Below are 19,575 nucleotides of genomic sequence, written 5' to 3'. Positions count from 1 at the left end.
TGGTTCTGATAGAGTGGCGCTCAGGGGGGATGTTTGACAAACATCGCCTGTTTGGATTAATTTGTACTTGTGGCATGCTATATGAATGTTTGTCCAGAGACTCCAGACCATTGATGTCGAGCTCTCTTGCTGTGAGATCATCTTAATGGCAGTACAATGTGTTTTATATGTCTGTTTCTGGCTTGCAAATTTGTTTATTCAGTGGCTGAATTGGAAATCACTACATTGTGCACTAACAGGTCTTATGCATACTCGGTTGCTTATAAGTGGCAAACAGGTCAACATCAGCATACTTGAGCTTTTGTGTGGCTCATAACTCTGCCATACTGTCAATGATTTATAAAACAACCTGTTGCACACACATCTTATGCATCAAGAGAATCCAGGGCAAATGCAAAACATAGGCCTATTAAAAAATATAAATTAATAAATGGTTGACCAAACTGCTTACAAGGCCATATCTTACAAGTGCCATGAACTTAAGTTTCCTGAGCTTGATATTCACTTCACTCAATTTAAATGTAGGATTCTGTAAGTACCTTTGTGCAGTTTTTGGGACTTTCAAGAGGCACAGCTGTTTGTGGTTGCTCTAGATATGTTATTAGGATTGCCTTGATACTGCACTTTGCAGGACATGCTACATGTACATCCTCTATTCAAGACCACAAGCTTATCCTGCAAAGAAAGTTCGAATTGCAAAAAGTTTGCCACAAACAACTTCCACCATGTTTTTATGGATTGTTTTGAAACTTTGCACAAATGATCACCATAAAGTGTGTTTATGCCAAACATTTTTTGTGAACCTTGGCAAAGATGTTCAGGAGTTTTTTGCTGTTTATTTTTTTTCTTTAAAGCTGCTCTCTCACAGATTGACCGTTTGACAACTGTTTTTTTTTGTCTTGGAATGGGCCATTTTTTCTTAAATGTCTGGAAACCAGTGATATAAGACTGCTGAAAAGCCTATAATGCATGGTCAAGATACAGCTCAGACAAGGATCATTTCAACCTTTGACCTTTATCATTGACCTTTGAGGTACAGACCTGGGTCTTATGTGTGACACCCCCAATGAACCTTCAAGGCAAGTTTTTGGAAAATCCTATTATGCATTGTAAAGATACAGCCCGGGAAAGGATAATAATAATACTATTTTGTTTGTTGACATACAGATCAATGACAAACATGGCGTAGATATGTATATAGTGGTTAAATTATATGTTTTCATGTAGTGCGTTATGACTTAGGTAAAATACTTAGGGGACCATTCTTTGGTTAATGCTTTCAAGATAAGAATAACCAATTTTAACATCAAAGCCATAGATAATGAGTTTGAATGTATCTATGTCAAAATGCCTTTTCTGCTTATAGTATGGAAACGCTGCAAACAAAGTATTTGTTCTAATTATAGTTCAACTATACTGTTGCATGATTTTATTGCTTTTCCACCTAGATGAAAAACAACACACTACTATTAAGTTTGATATATAGGAAAGTCTGCAACACCTGAACGGATGAGGTTGTTTTAATAGTAAAAGCAGTTGAGATATTATGCCTTTAAACATGCTCAAGATAGAAAGGCCATAACTCGGAAATTAACAATGCATTTTGGTTGTTTATTGATCTTGATCAAGATCTTACGCCAACAAGCAATGTTGTAAACAAGTTCGGTAAATTAAGGGTCATAACTCCAGAGTGAATAGGGGGATCTTGCAGTTGTACAAATTTTTGTTGTTGTTCAAAGTATTGCGCCAATACATTTTAACAGAGTCCGGTAAAGATCAGATGAGAATTGCTCTAGTTTAATTGTTGACAATTCAAGGGCCATATGCTATGAATGAACATGACTACATTGGACAACATGATCCCTTTGTACCTGCCATGCTATGCAGGCAAAATAGTCATCACTCCTGTGACAACTATAGTTTGAGTTGGTTTCAGTGTCAACTGTCGTGTATCATCTATCCACAATAGTAACAACTTTCATAACAAAATACTTTGAAATTTAACATTTATTCAAGAAAACGAATAACAAATCTTGTTGCCCAAGTGCTAGAATGTGACTGAAGTAATGTAGAGATGGTAATGATGTAATGTAGAGATGGTAACGATGTAATGTAGAGATGGTAACGATGTAATGTAGAGATGGTAATGATGTAATGTAGAGATGGTAATGATGTAATGTAGAGATGGTAATGATGTAATGTAGAGATGGTAATGATGTAATGTAGAGATGGTAACGATGTAATGTAGAGATGGTAATGATGTAATGTAGAGATGGTAACGATGTAATGTAGAGATGGTAATGATGTAATGTAGAGTTGGTAATGATGTAATGTAGAGATAGTAATGATGTAATGTAGAGATGGTAATGATGTAATGTAGAGATGGTAATGATGTAATGTAGAGATGGTAACGATGTAATGTAGAGATGGTAACAATGTAATGTAGAGATAGTAATGATGTAATGTAGAGATGGTAATGATGTAATGTAGAGATGGTAACGATGTAATGTAGAGAAGGTAATGATGTAATGTAGAGATGGTAATGATGTAATGTAGAGATGGTAACAATGTAATGTAGAGATGGTAATGATGTAATGTAGAGATGGTAATGATGTAATGTAGAGATGGTAACAATGTTATGTAGAGATGGTAATGATGTAATGTAGAGATGGTAATGATGTAATGTAGAGATGGTAATGATGTAATGCAGAGAAGGTAATGATGTAATGTAGAGATGGTAATGATGTAATGTAGAGATGGTAATGATGTAATGTAGAGATGATAACGATGTAATGTAGAGATGGTAATGATGTAATGTAGAGATGGCAACGATGTCATGCAGAGAGGGTAATGATGTAATGTAGAGATGGTAATGATGTAATGTAGAGATGGCAACGATGTAATGTAGAGATGGTAATGATGTAATGTAGAGATGGTAATGATGTAATGTAGAGATGGTAACGATGTAATGTAGAGATGGTAATGATGTAATGTAGAGATGGTAACGATGTAATGCAGAGAGGGTAATGATTAAAGGTGAACAGATATTAAAATTGAAAATGAGGTTAAAACATTTATGATATATTTCTAAACAGCAAAACAATGGTTTGATTTAAAATGTTTAAACAAACATATGATTTAGAATTTTGTTCTTAAGAGATCCATTCTGGTCGATATAGAAACAATAAAAAACATTTTTAAGAGATCCAATGCAGTCTATAATGAAAGAATAAAAATTATATTAAAAATGGTCAGCATAGTAGAAAAATATTCAAACAGAAACAAAATTAAGACATTCTTAGTAATGGTTGAACACATGTCTGAGTATGTGTTTTAAAGTGACCACCTAATACATTGACAACATCTTACCCGGTATTATTTGATTGCATATGGATATACATGTATCATTTTTCAAGAATTTATAAAAATATACATATAAAAAATCTCCATCATTAATGAACACTAACATGATTTCAAGCAACAATATCACTTTTGAAAAGCATCAACTTTTGTAACCACCAGTATTAATTTAAACTTTATACTCTGATACTTATCTAAGAGCAAAAGATAAACAAATAAATTCCCATAAAGTATATCTAAGCATTTGTATTCATATTAAAATATATATTTTTATTAAGAAAAAAAAATGGTTACCATTTATAAATTTCGATTTTAAAATACATGTACATTAAAAATCTTGTGTACAATCATGTGATGCTGGGTGAATCAAATGTTGCAAAACACGAAACACAAGGAAATTATTCTCATTTTGATTTATCTTTCATATATTTTTTATTTTAGAGATCATGATTTCCACAACTTACCAACAGTGAATAACTGTTTAAGTAGAAAAAATCTTAAACAGAAACCAATTTAATAAATCAAGTTTTATAACTCTGACAAGGTTTCTAACCTGAATAAAAGGCACCTACATATCTTAAAATGAAAATATGCCAAATTGCCCGCCACACAATGAAATGCATAGAGCTGACAATAATATACATGTAATACTGTATTTCAACAAGCTATGGCACTACCTACACAATAGAGTTTCAACATGATTGTATCAAAGTGTTACCTCATTTAGAGACAACAATGCCCATGTTAGTTTTCTTATCACGCTAATCCATTCATTTATACACACTCACAGGATTAAGAACATTTTTAATACTTAAACATACAGTATTTATGCTGTACTTTGTAAGTAGTAAGTAAGTTCGCAAAGAGGTTTATTTCCTCAGGTCATCACAAACATATATGAGTTCAATAATTTCATTGAGCACAGCTGTTCACACACTGAATTCATGGCTGTATCTGGGGTGGGCCTGATATCCCATGGGTTTGCCATTCACAAGAGATTGAATGACCCACTCCGTGGAGACAAGGGCTACACTGTGGTTCCGAGCCTGCCTCTCCATAGTCGCCGAACAAGACTGGTCTGTCAACAGGAAGTTAACACCATTCTGAAGTTTATTGACAACCTGACACTTGGCCAGCTGAAGAATGTTTGTCCACGACTCTGTAAACTTGGGTTTTTTGGAGCAGACTACTGCTTTCATGTTTAGAAAAATATCCTTTTTCTTCCTCCTGAAATTTTAGAGACATAATGTTTTAGATGAATCATAAAATGTCAATATTTGCTTATTATTCTGTTATTTCACACGGAAAAACAACGTCATACAAGATAAAATAGTTTTGAACCTGCACAAAAATTAAATTCCATATAGCTTTATTGTTGCAAAGTTTTCATAAAACCTGTAATAAAACTTAAAAAGTCAGTAGTTTTCATTTTATATTTGTATATTTCATTCTACAATGCTGCCTACCACTCAATGATCTTCTTCTTCTCCAGGCTGATTCCTGCAGGCAGGACATATGAGACCTGGTCCAGCAGCGCCCCCTGGGTGCACGAGTCCACCACCCACATGTAGCTCACACATGATATCCCTGTAGCCAGGCACTTCAGGTACTTGATTGTCCGCTGGTACGCGGATGAAAGCAAGATGATCTTCTTGTCACTGTTAACCTGACAAAAAAACAGTCTATGAGAGCAAATTTGGATGTTATACAATGGCATATTGGAACAGTATTATAGAATAACTTCATAAATATACATATTTGTTTTGATTTCCTATTTAATGGGGCATTTAATTTGTTTATATGCTACATAAATACCAACACCCCCCCAGTGACTCAGTCAATAAGGTAGCTGACTACACAGAGGTGTGGAGTTTGAATCCTGCTTTCAGTGTAAACTATTTCAATAGTTTTCTCTTCTATTTTTCTTTGTTACCCTTACAATTATAGAACTAGTTTAATTTCTAACCTTTAACCATTTTCTAAATTTTCATAAGTATTTAACATTTGACAACAACAGACTGAAGCTTACCGTATGGGACCTTAAAGAACATTGTTTAAATGCATTTCAATATCTTCTTACTCATAACAGGAAAGCAGCAACGACAGATTCAAGCTCTAGTGAACAATTCAACATTATTGTGTGTGCAGTATTTTAACTACTTGTACAAATACACTAGCTTCATAATTCATCCAGCTTTGCCTTATAATCAACTGCCCACACAAGTCAATGTATTTCTTCACACCAGATAGGCTTGGGTCGGATTTTCTGATCCGACCTAGAAACACATGACAGATAGATCTATAACATAATATAAAGTATACTGACTGTTTGTTCATCCAGGTCCTCCAATACAGCCCCGCCTCCAGCCTCTATTTGGGCCTTCAGGTGATCTTTGTTAAATAACGGCCCATTTTCATCTGTGAACATATATCAACATTTATAGGTATACCATTAAAAGGACAATGTGCATATATATAAACATCTTGAAAAGGCTAACAATTTGACTATCAAAATCCCTAGTCTGCATCAGGAAAACCTTACTCCTAACCAGATACTTTAAGACTTGCTCTTCTTTTGTCTTTGTTGATATAAATATAAATGCTCATTCATCATTACTTTGATAGACCATTCAGAGAGAAATATAGCCCAGAGATCATTGGAATTTTCATAAATTTTATTAACAGTAAAAATATTCCCTCACCATCATTGGAGCTGTCATCAGTTGAGGTGTCAAGGGGATTCTTGAGCAGTTGTCTCTCCTCCTGTCGCTGTCCTTGTGTCTTCTCAACGTTCGTTAACAGAAAGTTCAGGCCCCGAAACAGTTTCCTGGTGGGGAGAGGACCCAGGTCAGATGTGAACAACTCTGTGAATGATATAAATTACCATTGTGAAAGTAAATAAGGCATGTCAAACAAATGGCCTTATATGGTGCAAGGAAAAAATCAAACACCAGTGCTTTGTACAATGAACATTTTTTCTTGATCAAATACCACTTGTTCCTATTAAACAAGATTTTGTCAATTGCAGGTTTACAACTTATCATTTCAAGAGAGGTTATTTATCATATGCAACAAGAATTTATCAAAATCAAGTGATCATACCAACTCTAGGTTTTCTGGGTGATTTGCGCGCGCCTGCTGGAGAGTCCTGGATGCCTCTCACTGGGCTGCTGGATGGGTCTTGCACTGCAGACATTAGTTTAAAAGTTTAAATATTTAAGACCTCATTGAAATAAACATTACGTGACAGTCTTTGGAAATTAATTCAATATAAGATGGTAAAACAAAAAATTCTGTTTACAAATAAAACTAGCATTTCATGTTTTTGAAGCACTGAATAATCGTGGGTTAAAGTTGGCCAAAATTTGTCAAGTTTTTAAAATCAAGAACAACATCTATGGCTTGTTGTTTGAGATCCCACATCAAAGCAGTTGACTGTTACTTGGCATATATTCTTTGACATATTGAAATTATCTACTGCTCATACCGCTGCAAAGCATCCATGCATGTACAGTTTGAATTGGTTTCACATTAACTAATGAATTCAATTGTAGCTTTCAAATTTCCTGAGGTCCTGAGGACTAACATAATGGGTATCAACAATACCTTACAAGAACAGCTTGGAGACAAACGAAACTCATTGATGTGCCAAAAAATTAACTGTTCAAAGCCGCTTTGGGGCAGTACAAGTTTACTGTCTCGTGGGTGCTAAATGGCATTGCAATAATGCATTTTCTTAATTCATTGACGAGTACATTTTGATAACTTTATTTGAAAACAGTAGTATAATATTCTCTGGCCTATATCATTATACACTTTGACAATACACAAATCTACAAATAAGAGCATCCCAACCTCTCTGTCTCTTGCTAGCCCCTGGCTCAGCCTTGCCCTTGGGAGTGGGTGTGCTGGTGGCCTGGGGCTCCAGCTTTCTCTTCCTGGAACGGCCCCGCCCCCCCTCCCTCATCCTCTGTTCTCTCCCCGGCAACAGTTTCCTTGAATTTATTAGCAGGCAGCTTCTTGGCAGATCTTCTTGGTTCATCTACCAGGTTTTCTATGATAGAGCAAAAATTTTCACTACACTTTGCCATTGTGACAGTGAGCACGAGTGTCAATTAACTGAGATTTGGGGATACACATTTTACATAACAAGAGCACAATTGCAAGAATGCCTCAGATGATAGCATATTTGACACGTTGAGCAATTTGAAGGCATCTTATAAGTCAATCCATAACAATGCAACTATGAGCCTTACAGTAAAATGCTGCTCTTGTATTGTATTTCATAAAAAGTTTAAAAAATGTATTATCAATGAACATGCATGTTTGAAAAAACTTTAAAAAGTTCTTGTTTGTTCTAGCAAGTTCACATTGCCATCATTTCCAACACATCCATAAACTTAAAAAAAAATCTAAAACATAATATAGATACAAATCTTGGTTATACAAAGGGGTACTAGTACATTGTCATCAACTTATAGAAGAATTTCACTCTCTTCCTTGAAAGTTTTTATACAACATACTTGTTTTGTCATGGGAGGTAATTTGAAAACAAAAGAACAATACTGGGTATGTTTTTAAATTGTGCACATGTCCAAATTACACATCTACATGTATTTCCAAGGGTCAATAAAAGAGACATTTAACTGTATTAATAAAGCAAAGGAATCACTTCTGAATGGCATAATAAGGAAACTGTTTATTGCTAAAGCCTCACCCAGACTGACATTGCCGGTTGACGAGTGAGATGTTGTGCACCCCTGTAACTGGACCTCAGGACCATGGTCAGAGATGATACATGCCGCCTGGTCTGACGACAGAATCACCTGGCTGAACGAATAGCTGCAATAGGAAACAAAACAATTGGTGAAATTTTCAACCAGCTTAACAAGATACTACATATTAAAGATACAATTTGCCGTTGTATATCTGCGAATAAGAAAGAAGGGATATGCAACCTTTGATTCAAATGACAGCCCACTAACCCTATCAGAATGCAGTAAAGTGTTTATGTTATGAAGATCAGAAAAATAAGAAAAATATAAGTACATGTATGTGCTTACATGTGTTTTAATACCTATTATGAGAACAGCTATAGATCTTGCTAGTGAACATTTTCTGGAAAGAAACCAGTAGAAAACAGCACATTCATCATTACTTTTGTAATGGCTATACCTAGCATTCTTTCCCTCATCTGTCTCGACAACATAACGGTCTACAGTCTGTTGGAGAACCAGACCAAACTCAAAATCACCATCCTCGGTAAGCACCATCACGCTTTGGCCTGCAGGGAGCCGCCCTATCAACAATATGTCACTTATCTTCACGTGCATAGAGTCACCATCATCAAACCGTACAGAACACCTGTTATGGAGAATGTGTGAGAATCGAATATGTCTTTGTTGCAACAATGTATTTCCTTTTAATTCTAAAACATCCTTGGTCAGTAAAGTTACTTTTAAAGATTACTCCTTGTGTAAAGCTATATGTATCAAATATAAACAGGGATTAAATGTGTTATACTTGTTTGAAAATTCTTTATTCAACAACTATTTTCAGTTTAAGGTTCCTAGTGATTCAAGAGGGTGAGAAAGTAAGATAATTACTTGGATAATCTGTCAGGGGACGTTCTGAGAACACCAGGGTAGTAAAATCCATCCTTCCACTTGGCCAGCACTCGAGAACCTGGGCAAAGAAAAAAGATGTATTTAATAATACTCTGAGCCGAACAAACTCTGTAGACTTTTTTTTTATGTAATCAAACCCTTACCAGATTTCTTTCCTTATCCATTTACATATAATGATGTATGAAATAGGTACACAAGATATTGATAGTAATGTTTGTTTGAGAGTACTGACCTGGGGCTCCAGAGCTGGTTACCATGGCCACATCAGGCGGGGTGTTGGAGGAGCTAACAGCTTGATCTTGCTGAGGGCTTGATGCTCTTGAAATACAAACATTATAATATTTTGGCATTCTATATGTACTTACAGTGCATTTCTTCCTGCTCCTAACTACATGATACATGTATATGATTATTGTTTGTTTCCAAGCTGACCATTATATTACATATATTTGTTATTCTATAAGACAGTCAATCTTTGTTTCTCATGAAATGTTCATAGACATACATAGCTTCAGGTGTTTCAATAAGTGGGCGTAAACGTCCGGAAAATCGCCCAAAACATCACACATGGCCTAAGTACCAAATTATAGACAGATGGGCCAGCTTCAGGCTCAGAATTGGTGACTTGGAAAGATTTTTAAGTTTCAAGTTTCCAAGTTTAATAAATATAACTTGTGTTACAATTCATGATAAAAAGAGTTTTGATATACTACATATTACTCAATTGATAGGAAAACATTTGTTTTAGAAACTTGTCATTGCTTAATATAACCATTTTCAAAAATTCCTGATTTTGGGTCAAACTGAAACCCACATAGCTTACCTTTTTTGTTCAGGGTGAAGATGATCGCTGGAAGAACTTTCTGTCACTATCTCAGTCGTTTTGCTGGCTGGAACTGTTGCAAAAAGGATTATCTACATGAAAACTGTCCAATTAAATCTAACTTGTTGTTTAATATGTGTCATTCAAAATAGTTTTGTACATGATACATATCATTTTTTTAACTATTTACTAATAAGCATAATCAGTCATAAACATATAAGAAAGCACATGATATCTAATAGTTAATACTTGAACAATTTAAAAAAAGGGCATGTCAATATAGCCTAAAGTTAATCTACCTACCCTGTTCATTCCTTTGTTGCCCTGCAGAGTCAGAGCTGGAGAAGAGAGAGGAGGACATGCGCGGGCTTTCCATACTCACTGTCCGACTGTGCAAGTAGTTACCCGAACCATTGATTGTCGAACCCAGTGGGGTGACCACTCCTAACAGGGATAGAAAACAAGTATTGAGTATAGGTGCTATCAGCAAATACTGAATGGCATTCATTTAACCAGTACCGGGTATGTTTTTGCTGTTTTAAAAGAAAAAAGACAACATCAAATGCTGAAACAATTTTTTCTTCTTTTAGCAGTCACAACCAAAATATTTTTTACAGTAATTTCTATTTAAATGCTACTTATCAATTTATTGGAATAACCACTACAACCAAGGAAGTCTCTCTTACCTGACACATCATGATCAGAATGCCCTGGTGTAGCCGACTTAGGTCTGGTCACAGTCGGGCTCTCGGGTGCAGCTGTCCCTAATCCTGAAGTTCCTGAAGTTTGCACACTAAGGCGTGTCTTGGGGGTGTGGCCAGTAGGGGGTTGCAAAGGGGGCTTGGCAGCAAGGTTACTGCCACTTTGTGTTCTTACATTTCTTGGAACAGCTTTTGGGGCTGCAAAAGGTTTGCTTATCATTAAAATTTCCACTTTCCAACAAGTGATAAAATCTTTTACTTGTCATAACAGACTAGCAGTGGAGAAAATCACAAATACCATATCAAAGTTTCTACAACATGAGAATATTTCGATTTAGTCTTTACCTTCCATTTTATCGCTGTCACTTTGCCCTGAGGATCCTTTTTTCTGACTATCCATTGAGTGCTGCCTCCTGACTGGTTTTGCTGCCTGCTGACTGGTTTCCACACTGCTCTGTGTCTGCAGATGCTTGCTTACAGACTGGCCTCCATCTGAGTGATCCAGACTGGAGGAAGTCAGACTGACCTTCGACCCAAGAGATCCACTTGACTTGGAGATGGAGGAGCTGATGTCTGCAAGGTCGCCTGAGGTCATGGAGGTTACACTACGAGAGGGAGATGGGATGTAGATATACTGGACCTTCTTGTGAGTGCTCTCCTCCACAATAACCGGGTCCAGACGCTTCTATAAAAAAGAACAATTCAGTCATACCTGGCCTTCTCTCTCATCTTGTAAAAATTAATCCTGTACAATCTTATTGATATACCAAGAAATTACAATGAATATGTCTTAGTAAAGACTTGATTTACATATCAGTGCTCCAGCCAGGATTTGAAAAGGGCAGGGTGGAGTTTTGAAAAGGGCAAACTACATGAGTCGTGTAGAGGCGATTGGGGGTGGTTGTGGGAGGGGTCCACCCCTGTCACAAGGTTGTTTGTTTGTTGTTGTTGGGTGTTTTTTTTTTTTTTTTTTGGGGGGGGGGGGGGGGGGGGGGTCTCCACCTAGAATTTGATTTGTTTTCATACTCAATTTAAATCATTTTCCATGATTTCTAGACTTGAACAAAAAAGTTTGTTTTTTTCTCCAAATTTGGAAGGGTGTGTTTGAATATCAAAATTAAAATTTGTCTTTTTGTCTGTGGTAGTATGATTGTACTTGTCTGGAGTCTCCTTTAGGGCAATGTCACATATTTCTCCAAAAATCGAAGACAGTTAAACATTTGAAGCAATCAAATAAATAAATACACAAAAAACAAATATGTAGGTGACGAATCTTAGTTTGGTACGATCGGGATTGGGTACGAATGTTACATTCAGCCTGGCTGTTTTTAATTGTCTTTGGTAAAAAAATGTTTAATATGCTAATGTTTTAGAATAAAATGACAATAAAAATCACTGCCCTTTCTTTAAAAATCACTTATAAAACATAGACCATTGATAAAATAACTCCGAAATTCGTTCTGACAAAATGGCGGTTTCAGCGAATTTTGACATGATCGTAACCACGATAGGTAAACACTACATAAAGCATCAGCATATATTTGTGGGTTACAATGAAATTTTCATCAAGAATATTTTACAAATAAACTTTAAAAAACATTTACTGAAATAGTGAAGTATTTGATTGTGTTAGCGCCACCTTTGTTATGTTTACACATCGGCAGTGACCGTCTGCTTCAAATCAACAATGTTTAAATGACGATTTTCGTCAGTACAATACAATTAACAATTATTTTAAAAGATTTAATTGTGCTTGACAACATTTTTCACCATCCCTTCGCATTTTCTATCGCATTTTACGAACTTTCATCATTAAATGAACGAATTCTCAATGTATATTCTGATTGGCTGACATTCAATAGCTCCGCCTCCTGCCGATGTTTCCCTATTTGTCTCTTCTTAATTATTAGATTAGAAGATGACCGATTATGAATACACAGGTCGTCTGCTCACTACACAAATACACAATTAGCTGTCATATGACTTGGACAAGGCACATGGGAAGATGAAAGGGCAGTACGGCATATTTTAAGCAGTCAATGGGGGCATGGTGACACCTAGCGGGAACACTATTATCATAAGTATTACGTAATTTGTCTCAATTATGACAGCGGATTAAGGGCTGCCGATCTTTTATAATGATTTCAATAGTAAAAAGGGCACAAACGGGATAATTGGTGCTAATAGAGCAATTGTGAAAAGGGCACTACTCAAAAAGGGGGCAGGGCGGTAAGAAAAGGGGCACGGGCGCTGCGCCATTGAAAAACGGGCTAGCTGGAGCACTGTCATATGTAAAAGTCTAAAGTACTGTAGCAATTAACTTTTTTTCTCTCTTCATCAGTTAACACCTTTTTTTTATACAAATTCACAATGAAAGCCGACTTCTGGTAATGCCAACAGAATCTTTACCACATCTTGAGAACTCTCAATGACAGCCCCATCTGGTCCAACAACTTTTTTAGTGGTTGTGATTTCCCTGAAAACTCGCTCCACCTTCTCAATTACGATGGTCACACGCTGGTAATGGTCCTCATCACTCTGCGGAAGGGGTAGGGTGTCTGGCAGTGACTAAATAGAATACTATGGGTTATATACTCTATACATCTGAAGCCTTAAATAAATGTCTTCAAGGCAAAATTCTTTCACATCAACCTGTTTTCCACAAATTTTGAATTACCTCCGGACAATTAATTCTCCTGTTCAAAGCTCCAGAAGACCCATCGTCGAATATAATTTTCATAAGCATAGTAGAAATGTTAAGATTCCAAAACAATTTAAAATAACTGAAAGTGATTACATGATTGTCAAAAAATGTACTGTCATAGTAACCCTTCGCTGACATTTATCTAAAAAAAAAACATTTTCCATTGTGTCCTTGTGTAAGATTATTATATGACATTTTACATGGAAGTATTTTTAACTACCTGTTCAATAGAGAGTCTTTTCCCAGATAATCGGCCTTTTATCTCATCTGTGACACTCTGTCTACTTGAGCTGCTTGAGGGAGACAAGATATCTCTTGCTGGACTAGATTGGCTGATGGAGGAGGGCAGGGATGCCAGAGAGCCAACTGTAGTCACTGTTACATCAGTGCTCTGACTTTCTGACACTGGACTGGTTACCATGTTCATTGGATTTTGTGAATCTCGGCTTTGAGTGGATGCTAAAAAACACAATTTAATATAGATTTATCTGCAAAATATACTTTGATATTTCACTGTTTCAAATAGTGAAACTTTAAAGTTGTTTTAATGTTCTCATTGTCAATGCAAACAAGACATAAGACACAAGATTTGGACACAATTTTAAGACATTGTTTCTGCAATTAAATATCATTATATATCCCTTAAATTAATATGATAAAAGAAACATTGTTGCAGTGTAAGGTCACATTACATTTCACCTCAAGTAAACAGCCCAAGTTAATATTTCACTTGTGGCTAGGTCACTCATATAACATAGCTTTTGTTGCTGACTCAGCAAAATATAATGCGAAACAAAAATCTATCCCCTATTTAGCTGCCAAATATTTATTTACTTTTTAACTTTCATGGGATTTTTTTCTCTACCACAGATAAACACTAATAATAGGCTGGGGAAAATGTAGAATATAAGGCAAAACACATACGGTTGTCAGTTTTCTGCTTTTTGAGACCAGTTTTCTTGTGGATGAGTCGAGCTGGCCTTTTCCTTGTTGAGAGAGGGGTTCTCTCCTGTTGTCCAGAGCCACCAGTAGCTCTGCTTGTCTGAATCAGTTAAATGATAGGTCTGACAATACTGTGATAAGAATTTCTCAACAAAAACTGTTGAGGCAATTGTTTAGGAATTCAAATAATTTTACATTGTAATGTTTGCTTTTCACCATTGCATTTTCTTATTATCAGACTAAACTCACTGTAAGGGAATGAGTAAGGTTGAAGCAAATGATAGAGAGAATACTTAAGCTGAACACATAGTTTTTCACACATGAAAAAACGACATTCTAACTTGCCTGGTTAGGTGAAATCTGAGACTGCGAGCTCTCAAACTTGTAAGGGTCCCTGGTCTTCCCCTCCCCACTGTCTATGGACTTAAATTTCTGGGTACCTGAAACAAACGAGCCTGTGCCCATCTGTGGACTTCCACTGTCCAGGGTTCTTCGGATCTTGTTTCTTTTTTCCACTGATATCAGCCTTTTCTTTTTTTTCGAGTTGTTGGACGGTCTCCCAGAGTGACTTTGAGGTATCTGACCTTTGACCTTTACTGGTGTTGATTTCGTTGATATCTCAAGCTTTTGTTCATGTTTTGGCACTTTTTGTGTCAAATTCTTAGTTTCTGTTAGAGGAACTGATTGCTTATTTTGTGATGAGACAGTGGGAAAGCTTGCGTTCTCAATTCCGGCTGGTTTGGCAATATCAGAGTCCATTATTTTTACACCAATCAAATCAAGATCAGCATCTTCAATTGTTACACTATGTAATGTTTCAGGTGCATTTTCAGAGGCTTGTATATTTGCACTGACACTTTCAGCACTATTTTCTGGAAAACTTTCATGTTTCGTATTATCAGTGGATTTATCTAGTGATTTGGGTGGAAAAATTTCTAACGATCCTTGACTACTATTTTTAGGAGTTTTCGAGGTAATGAAACCCTGGCTAGTAGGCTTCTTTGCAGTGATCCAATCTGGCTGTGAAGACAAGGTTCTGTTTAATGTTGCCGTAAACTGTTGAGATGATTTAATGTAAGATGAATGAACACCATCTGGCATTGACTGAGTGCTAAGTCTTCTAGGTACTGCTGCCTTACTAGGCAGGACAGACTCAGGGTTAGTTCTCTGTGAGGACGTGGTGGCTGTCTCCCGCATCTCTTCTCGTTGTTTCTGCTTCATGGCACTCTTCTGAAGGATATTTGAGTATGTTTTAACGATATCCTTTACTTCCTGAGGACTTTTTTGATCTGAGCTTTCCCTTCTCATTCTGGAGGACCCTGGACTCCTATGTTTATCCATTGCCTTTCTGGGTTGAGGAGTCTTCATCACAGAGTCACTTTTCTCTGACCCCTCCCCGTGCTGGTCAGAGATGTCTGTGCACGTGGAGTTTGTGCGACTGCGGGGGGCGTAGCCAGAGGTGAGGTACTCGGCCACCTTCTGCACTACATTTACATCCACTCCCTCAAAAACGCTCTTCGGCTTACCCTCCTGAGTCTGCGTGGATGACTCTGTCAATCTCCTCTCTCGGACGTTTCCTGGCATTATAGGCTCAGAACATACAGAGAGTTCATCACTCACACTTGCATGGACACCTGACTTTATATCTCCTCCCTTTAGGGAATGTTCAGAAGAATTTTTTGCAGTCACTATGACCTCATCTTTACTCTCAGTGATATCAACAGCCTGCTCTGTGTTCATACCAGCAGCGGACTGGCTTTTGTTATGATCAAAAGCACCTGACATCAAACCTACCTCAACAGGATCATATGTCTGTGTATCATCCATAGCTTCTGCAGCCTGAAATGAACATAAATATAAACATTCAAAACAGATATTTTGGTATATCTTTGCAGTTGTCTAAATATATTTATTGTATGACAGAGTAATGTGATTTACATGTGCATTGATTATGAATAGATTTTTAAAAGTGAAGACAAAAATTTCAAACTTAAAACTGCAGTCAAAGTTTTAATTAGACTGCTGACTGAGACTTTGACATTCTGATAGACTGACATCCTACTCCCAAAAGGGGTCATCTAGCCAAGGACAATAAACCACTGAAGATCCAAGTACTAGGACAAGCCACCCTCCATTTATCGTGCAAACAAAATTAACATCTGACTGTAGACATTGACCTTGACTTTTGACATACTGACCAAAAAACAGGGGCCATCTACTTACTGCAACCTACCTGTTTGTGAGCTTGTGTGTGTGAGTATTTTATGTATTGTTCATATGTTTTTTTATGTTATTATCTGTATTTTTTATAAAAGCATAGAACTATTTGATCAGACATGATTTATTTTGCATGACTGATCATTATTTGGTATTGAATTGTGTCTGAGTTATTGTTAAAGTCCGAATTCTTGACTGATCATCCGGCATGAACAGCATTTGCAAAACTTATATGATACAGCAAAAAAATAAAAGACTTCCCATACAGGTATTTTCTGTGCGAGGTACTGCCCGCTAGCGAGGACAAAGTCTGGGTCACCGGGCTTACTGGGTGGGTCTGCATGATTGCTGGGTGGGTCACTAGGCAGTACCAGGGTGTCCCTTTCTCTTGTGGAGAGCATCTCATCATCACTGAGGAATGAACATATCAACAATGAGCATGAGCAAGATTTTAGCATTCCAAAGATTTTTAATTGGAAAATAAAGTACTGTTAGAAAATCATGAAACATGGAGATTTTTTATTTCAAAATTCTTAAGCCAAAAAGGGCATGTTAGTGCATAAAAAAGAGATACAAATCAATTTATAATTAATAGCAGTGTTCTGCCAAGGACGCGCCCTTGCGCCATTGGCGCAGAAAAAATCGGGATGGCGCAACGAAATACCTGTAGACGGGCCGATCGGCGCGCCCGTTTTTCAAAAAGCCATTTTGACTTAATCAAATTTTTAAAGAGCCGTTTTGACTTAATCGATTTCTTTTTCAGAAGTTTTACAGCACAGCATTCATTCGATAAAACAACGATTTTCAGTGGTCCGTATACGTGTAACTATCCAACCGCGAGGAGTAGTATATTTTTTTTACCCAAATTCAATGTCATCATAATGGCTGAGAAAAAGAAAACAACTCAAATTAGAGGGGGGAGATATAAACAAATTCAATTTCAATGAGGCCCTGGTGCATTAGAGGAATGCAAAACAGAGGAAAATGTGCCTGGGTGGGGAGGATTATAATTTAGGGATGTGATTTGTCCACGGATTCGCGAAATTCCGCGGATCTAATGGCCCCAAGGACCCCCCCCCCCCCCCAAAAAAAGATATAAATAAAAAATAAAAAAATTCTTTTTAATTAAAAAAGATACTACTGGGCAGTTGCTTTTGGGCCAGTTTTTCTTCTACGGCAGTGTGCTTTTGACCCCAAAAGTGCCCCAATGACCGAAATGGTTTCAGCCCTCAAGCTGCCAGGTCAATCACATCCCTGATAAAGCATAACTACACATTGACATGTGAAACTGTTCATTAACATATATCATTGTGTCTCATTTGTGCCATGTTTATAGTTTTTTTCTAAATGTTAAATTGATCTGTCCAATATTTGAGAATACTGAAGTCATGTGGATGTTACACCATGTATATAATGGGTAAATAAAACACTTTCATTTAAAAGTTTACATTTTTCCCCTGGAAAAGGTCATGGTCCTTCACTTTTGAAAATGGCCCCTAATTTTCATGACTGCTGGGCCATTCGGCCCCATCTTTTTCAATCCTTGGCAGAACACTGTAATAGGTATACCTATCATCAAGTATATATTTTCTCCTGCCCATGGACCGCTGTATTGGTATGATCTCTTCCTCCTCATCAAAGTCTTCTGATTCCTTGAAGTCGGGCTCTACACAAACATGAAATAGAAATGGGAAATATGGAATAATGAAAAAATTGAATTCGAAAGATCATAAGCAAAACCGACAGAGTGCACTTTAAAACCTACTGTGCTTAATTATTGGCAAATAAAAGCTTTTTTTCAAATGTGATTAAGTTTCTTCTGTAACTTAACATCAGGGCTCTCAATAAGAGCCGGGGGCCGAGGATATCCCCCGGCAATTATGGCTGTATGACCAGGCTACTATCAGGTAAACAGCTGCCTTCTCAATTAGTAATATGTCATGATTGTATTCTTAAAATGTCCCTTATCTTGAATGAAAATAATACTTTGTCTAAATGTAAAAAAAATGATTTGAAACAATGTATTACGATCAATTTTATTGTTAAAAGCGCCCGTTTGCCGATTTGCATCGTGGTATTCAAAGGCTTCCTAGTCAAATAGCCCCCATTTTGGTCAAATAGTCCCCACTCACATTTTAAAATTGGTCAAATAGCCCCCAAAAAATGCCCCCACTTTTTTATTTTTGTGGAATAATCCAATATACACTTAAAAAAAATTGTCATCCAGCACCACATTCATGAACTCATTTCCACAATGAAAGCTTTGCTAACAATCAATCATTTTAAACTAAATCAAAATTAATTGTTATTAAAAATATCAAAGAGGTGTGCAAACTAAATTATTTGAAGTCATTTATTAAGCTAAGTGTGAACCGACTTTAATATTGTGCAAACTAAATTATTTGAAGTCAGTTAAAAAACAAAGTGTGAACCCACTTTAATCTTTCTTCAAAGGATTATTGCACAATGTGATAATTTAGATGCCCTATATTCTCTAATTAATAAATCTTTCATATGTGCAATTGTTTTTTTTATATTTTAACATTTTAATTATCAACAAATGCTAGTGTTTGATTAGCAATTATGTAAATGCAATATATCTTAAAAATATTACAACTTACCTTCAAATATAAATACAATTATCTTAAAAATATTATAACTTACCTTTAAATATACATTCATTATGATTCAAATATCTTAAAAATATTACAACATACATTCAAATATCTTAAAAATATTACAACTTACCTTCAAATAAAAAAAGGAGTGTGGGCTATTTGATCAATTTTTTCCAAGTGGGGGCTATTTGACCAAAAGTGTGGGGGCTATTTGACCAAAATGGGGGCTATTTGACTTGGGGGCTATTTGATTTGGGGGCTATTTGACCAGATTCCATTCAAAGCGCTTGTATTTGAACTAATATGCATCTACAATACTTGGAGTGCTTTGAATCCGACAGACGCTTATTTAAAATAAGATGAGATGATATCGGCGTATTAATTCGTTAAAGTACAACCAAGAACATCGGCGATAACAAGCTAAATATTCGATAAAACAACAACAACATTAAAATGCGAAAATGTCAAAAAGTAAAAAAGATGGGAACGACGATGTTAAACAAAGAAAAATGGAATCGTTCTTTGTTTCTAGGTAGGTATATGAATGATATTCCAGATATATTTATGGCGACTCAATGACGGC

At 36.3% G+C, this 19,575-nt stretch overlaps 1 protein-coding gene across 1 annotated transcript in view; it reads right to left on the bottom strand.

The window, feature by feature from the left end:
• Positions 1 to 2,047: 2,047 nt before the first annotated feature.
• LOC128227453 (TP53-binding protein 1-like) overlaps positions 2,048 to 19,575 on the bottom strand; it is a 28,231-nt gene continuing 10,703 nt past the window's right edge. Inside the window, 21 exon segments of the mRNA XM_052938010.1 lie at positions 2,048 to 4,587; positions 4,827 to 5,026; positions 5,687 to 5,778; positions 6,063 to 6,224; positions 6,463 to 6,546; positions 7,216 to 7,313; positions 7,315 to 7,414; positions 8,078 to 8,202; positions 8,536 to 8,724; positions 8,967 to 9,045; positions 9,220 to 9,305; positions 9,811 to 9,883; positions 10,114 to 10,254; positions 10,497 to 10,709; positions 10,857 to 11,196; positions 12,921 to 13,079; positions 13,436 to 13,674; positions 14,140 to 14,257; positions 14,503 to 15,996; positions 16,641 to 16,785; positions 17,944 to 18,040. Of these exon segments, the coding sequence (XP_052793970.1) occupies positions 4,290 to 4,587; positions 4,827 to 5,026; positions 5,687 to 5,778; positions 6,063 to 6,224; positions 6,463 to 6,546; positions 7,216 to 7,313; positions 7,315 to 7,414; positions 8,078 to 8,202; positions 8,536 to 8,724; positions 8,967 to 9,045; positions 9,220 to 9,305; positions 9,811 to 9,883; positions 10,114 to 10,254; positions 10,497 to 10,709; positions 10,857 to 11,196; positions 12,921 to 13,079; positions 13,436 to 13,674; positions 14,140 to 14,257; positions 14,503 to 15,996; positions 16,641 to 16,785; positions 17,944 to 18,040 (4,532 nt within the window). The 3' untranslated portion in view covers positions 2,048 to 4,289.

This window comes from Mya arenaria, chromosome 3 (assembly GCF_026914265.1).
Source record: "Mya arenaria isolate MELC-2E11 chromosome 3, ASM2691426v1".
Taxonomy (NCBI): Eukaryota; Metazoa; Mollusca; class Bivalvia; order Myida; family Myidae; genus Mya; species Mya arenaria.
The sequence above is the reverse complement of the archived record's forward strand: the minus strand, read 5'-3'. Positions and strand labels throughout refer to the sequence as shown.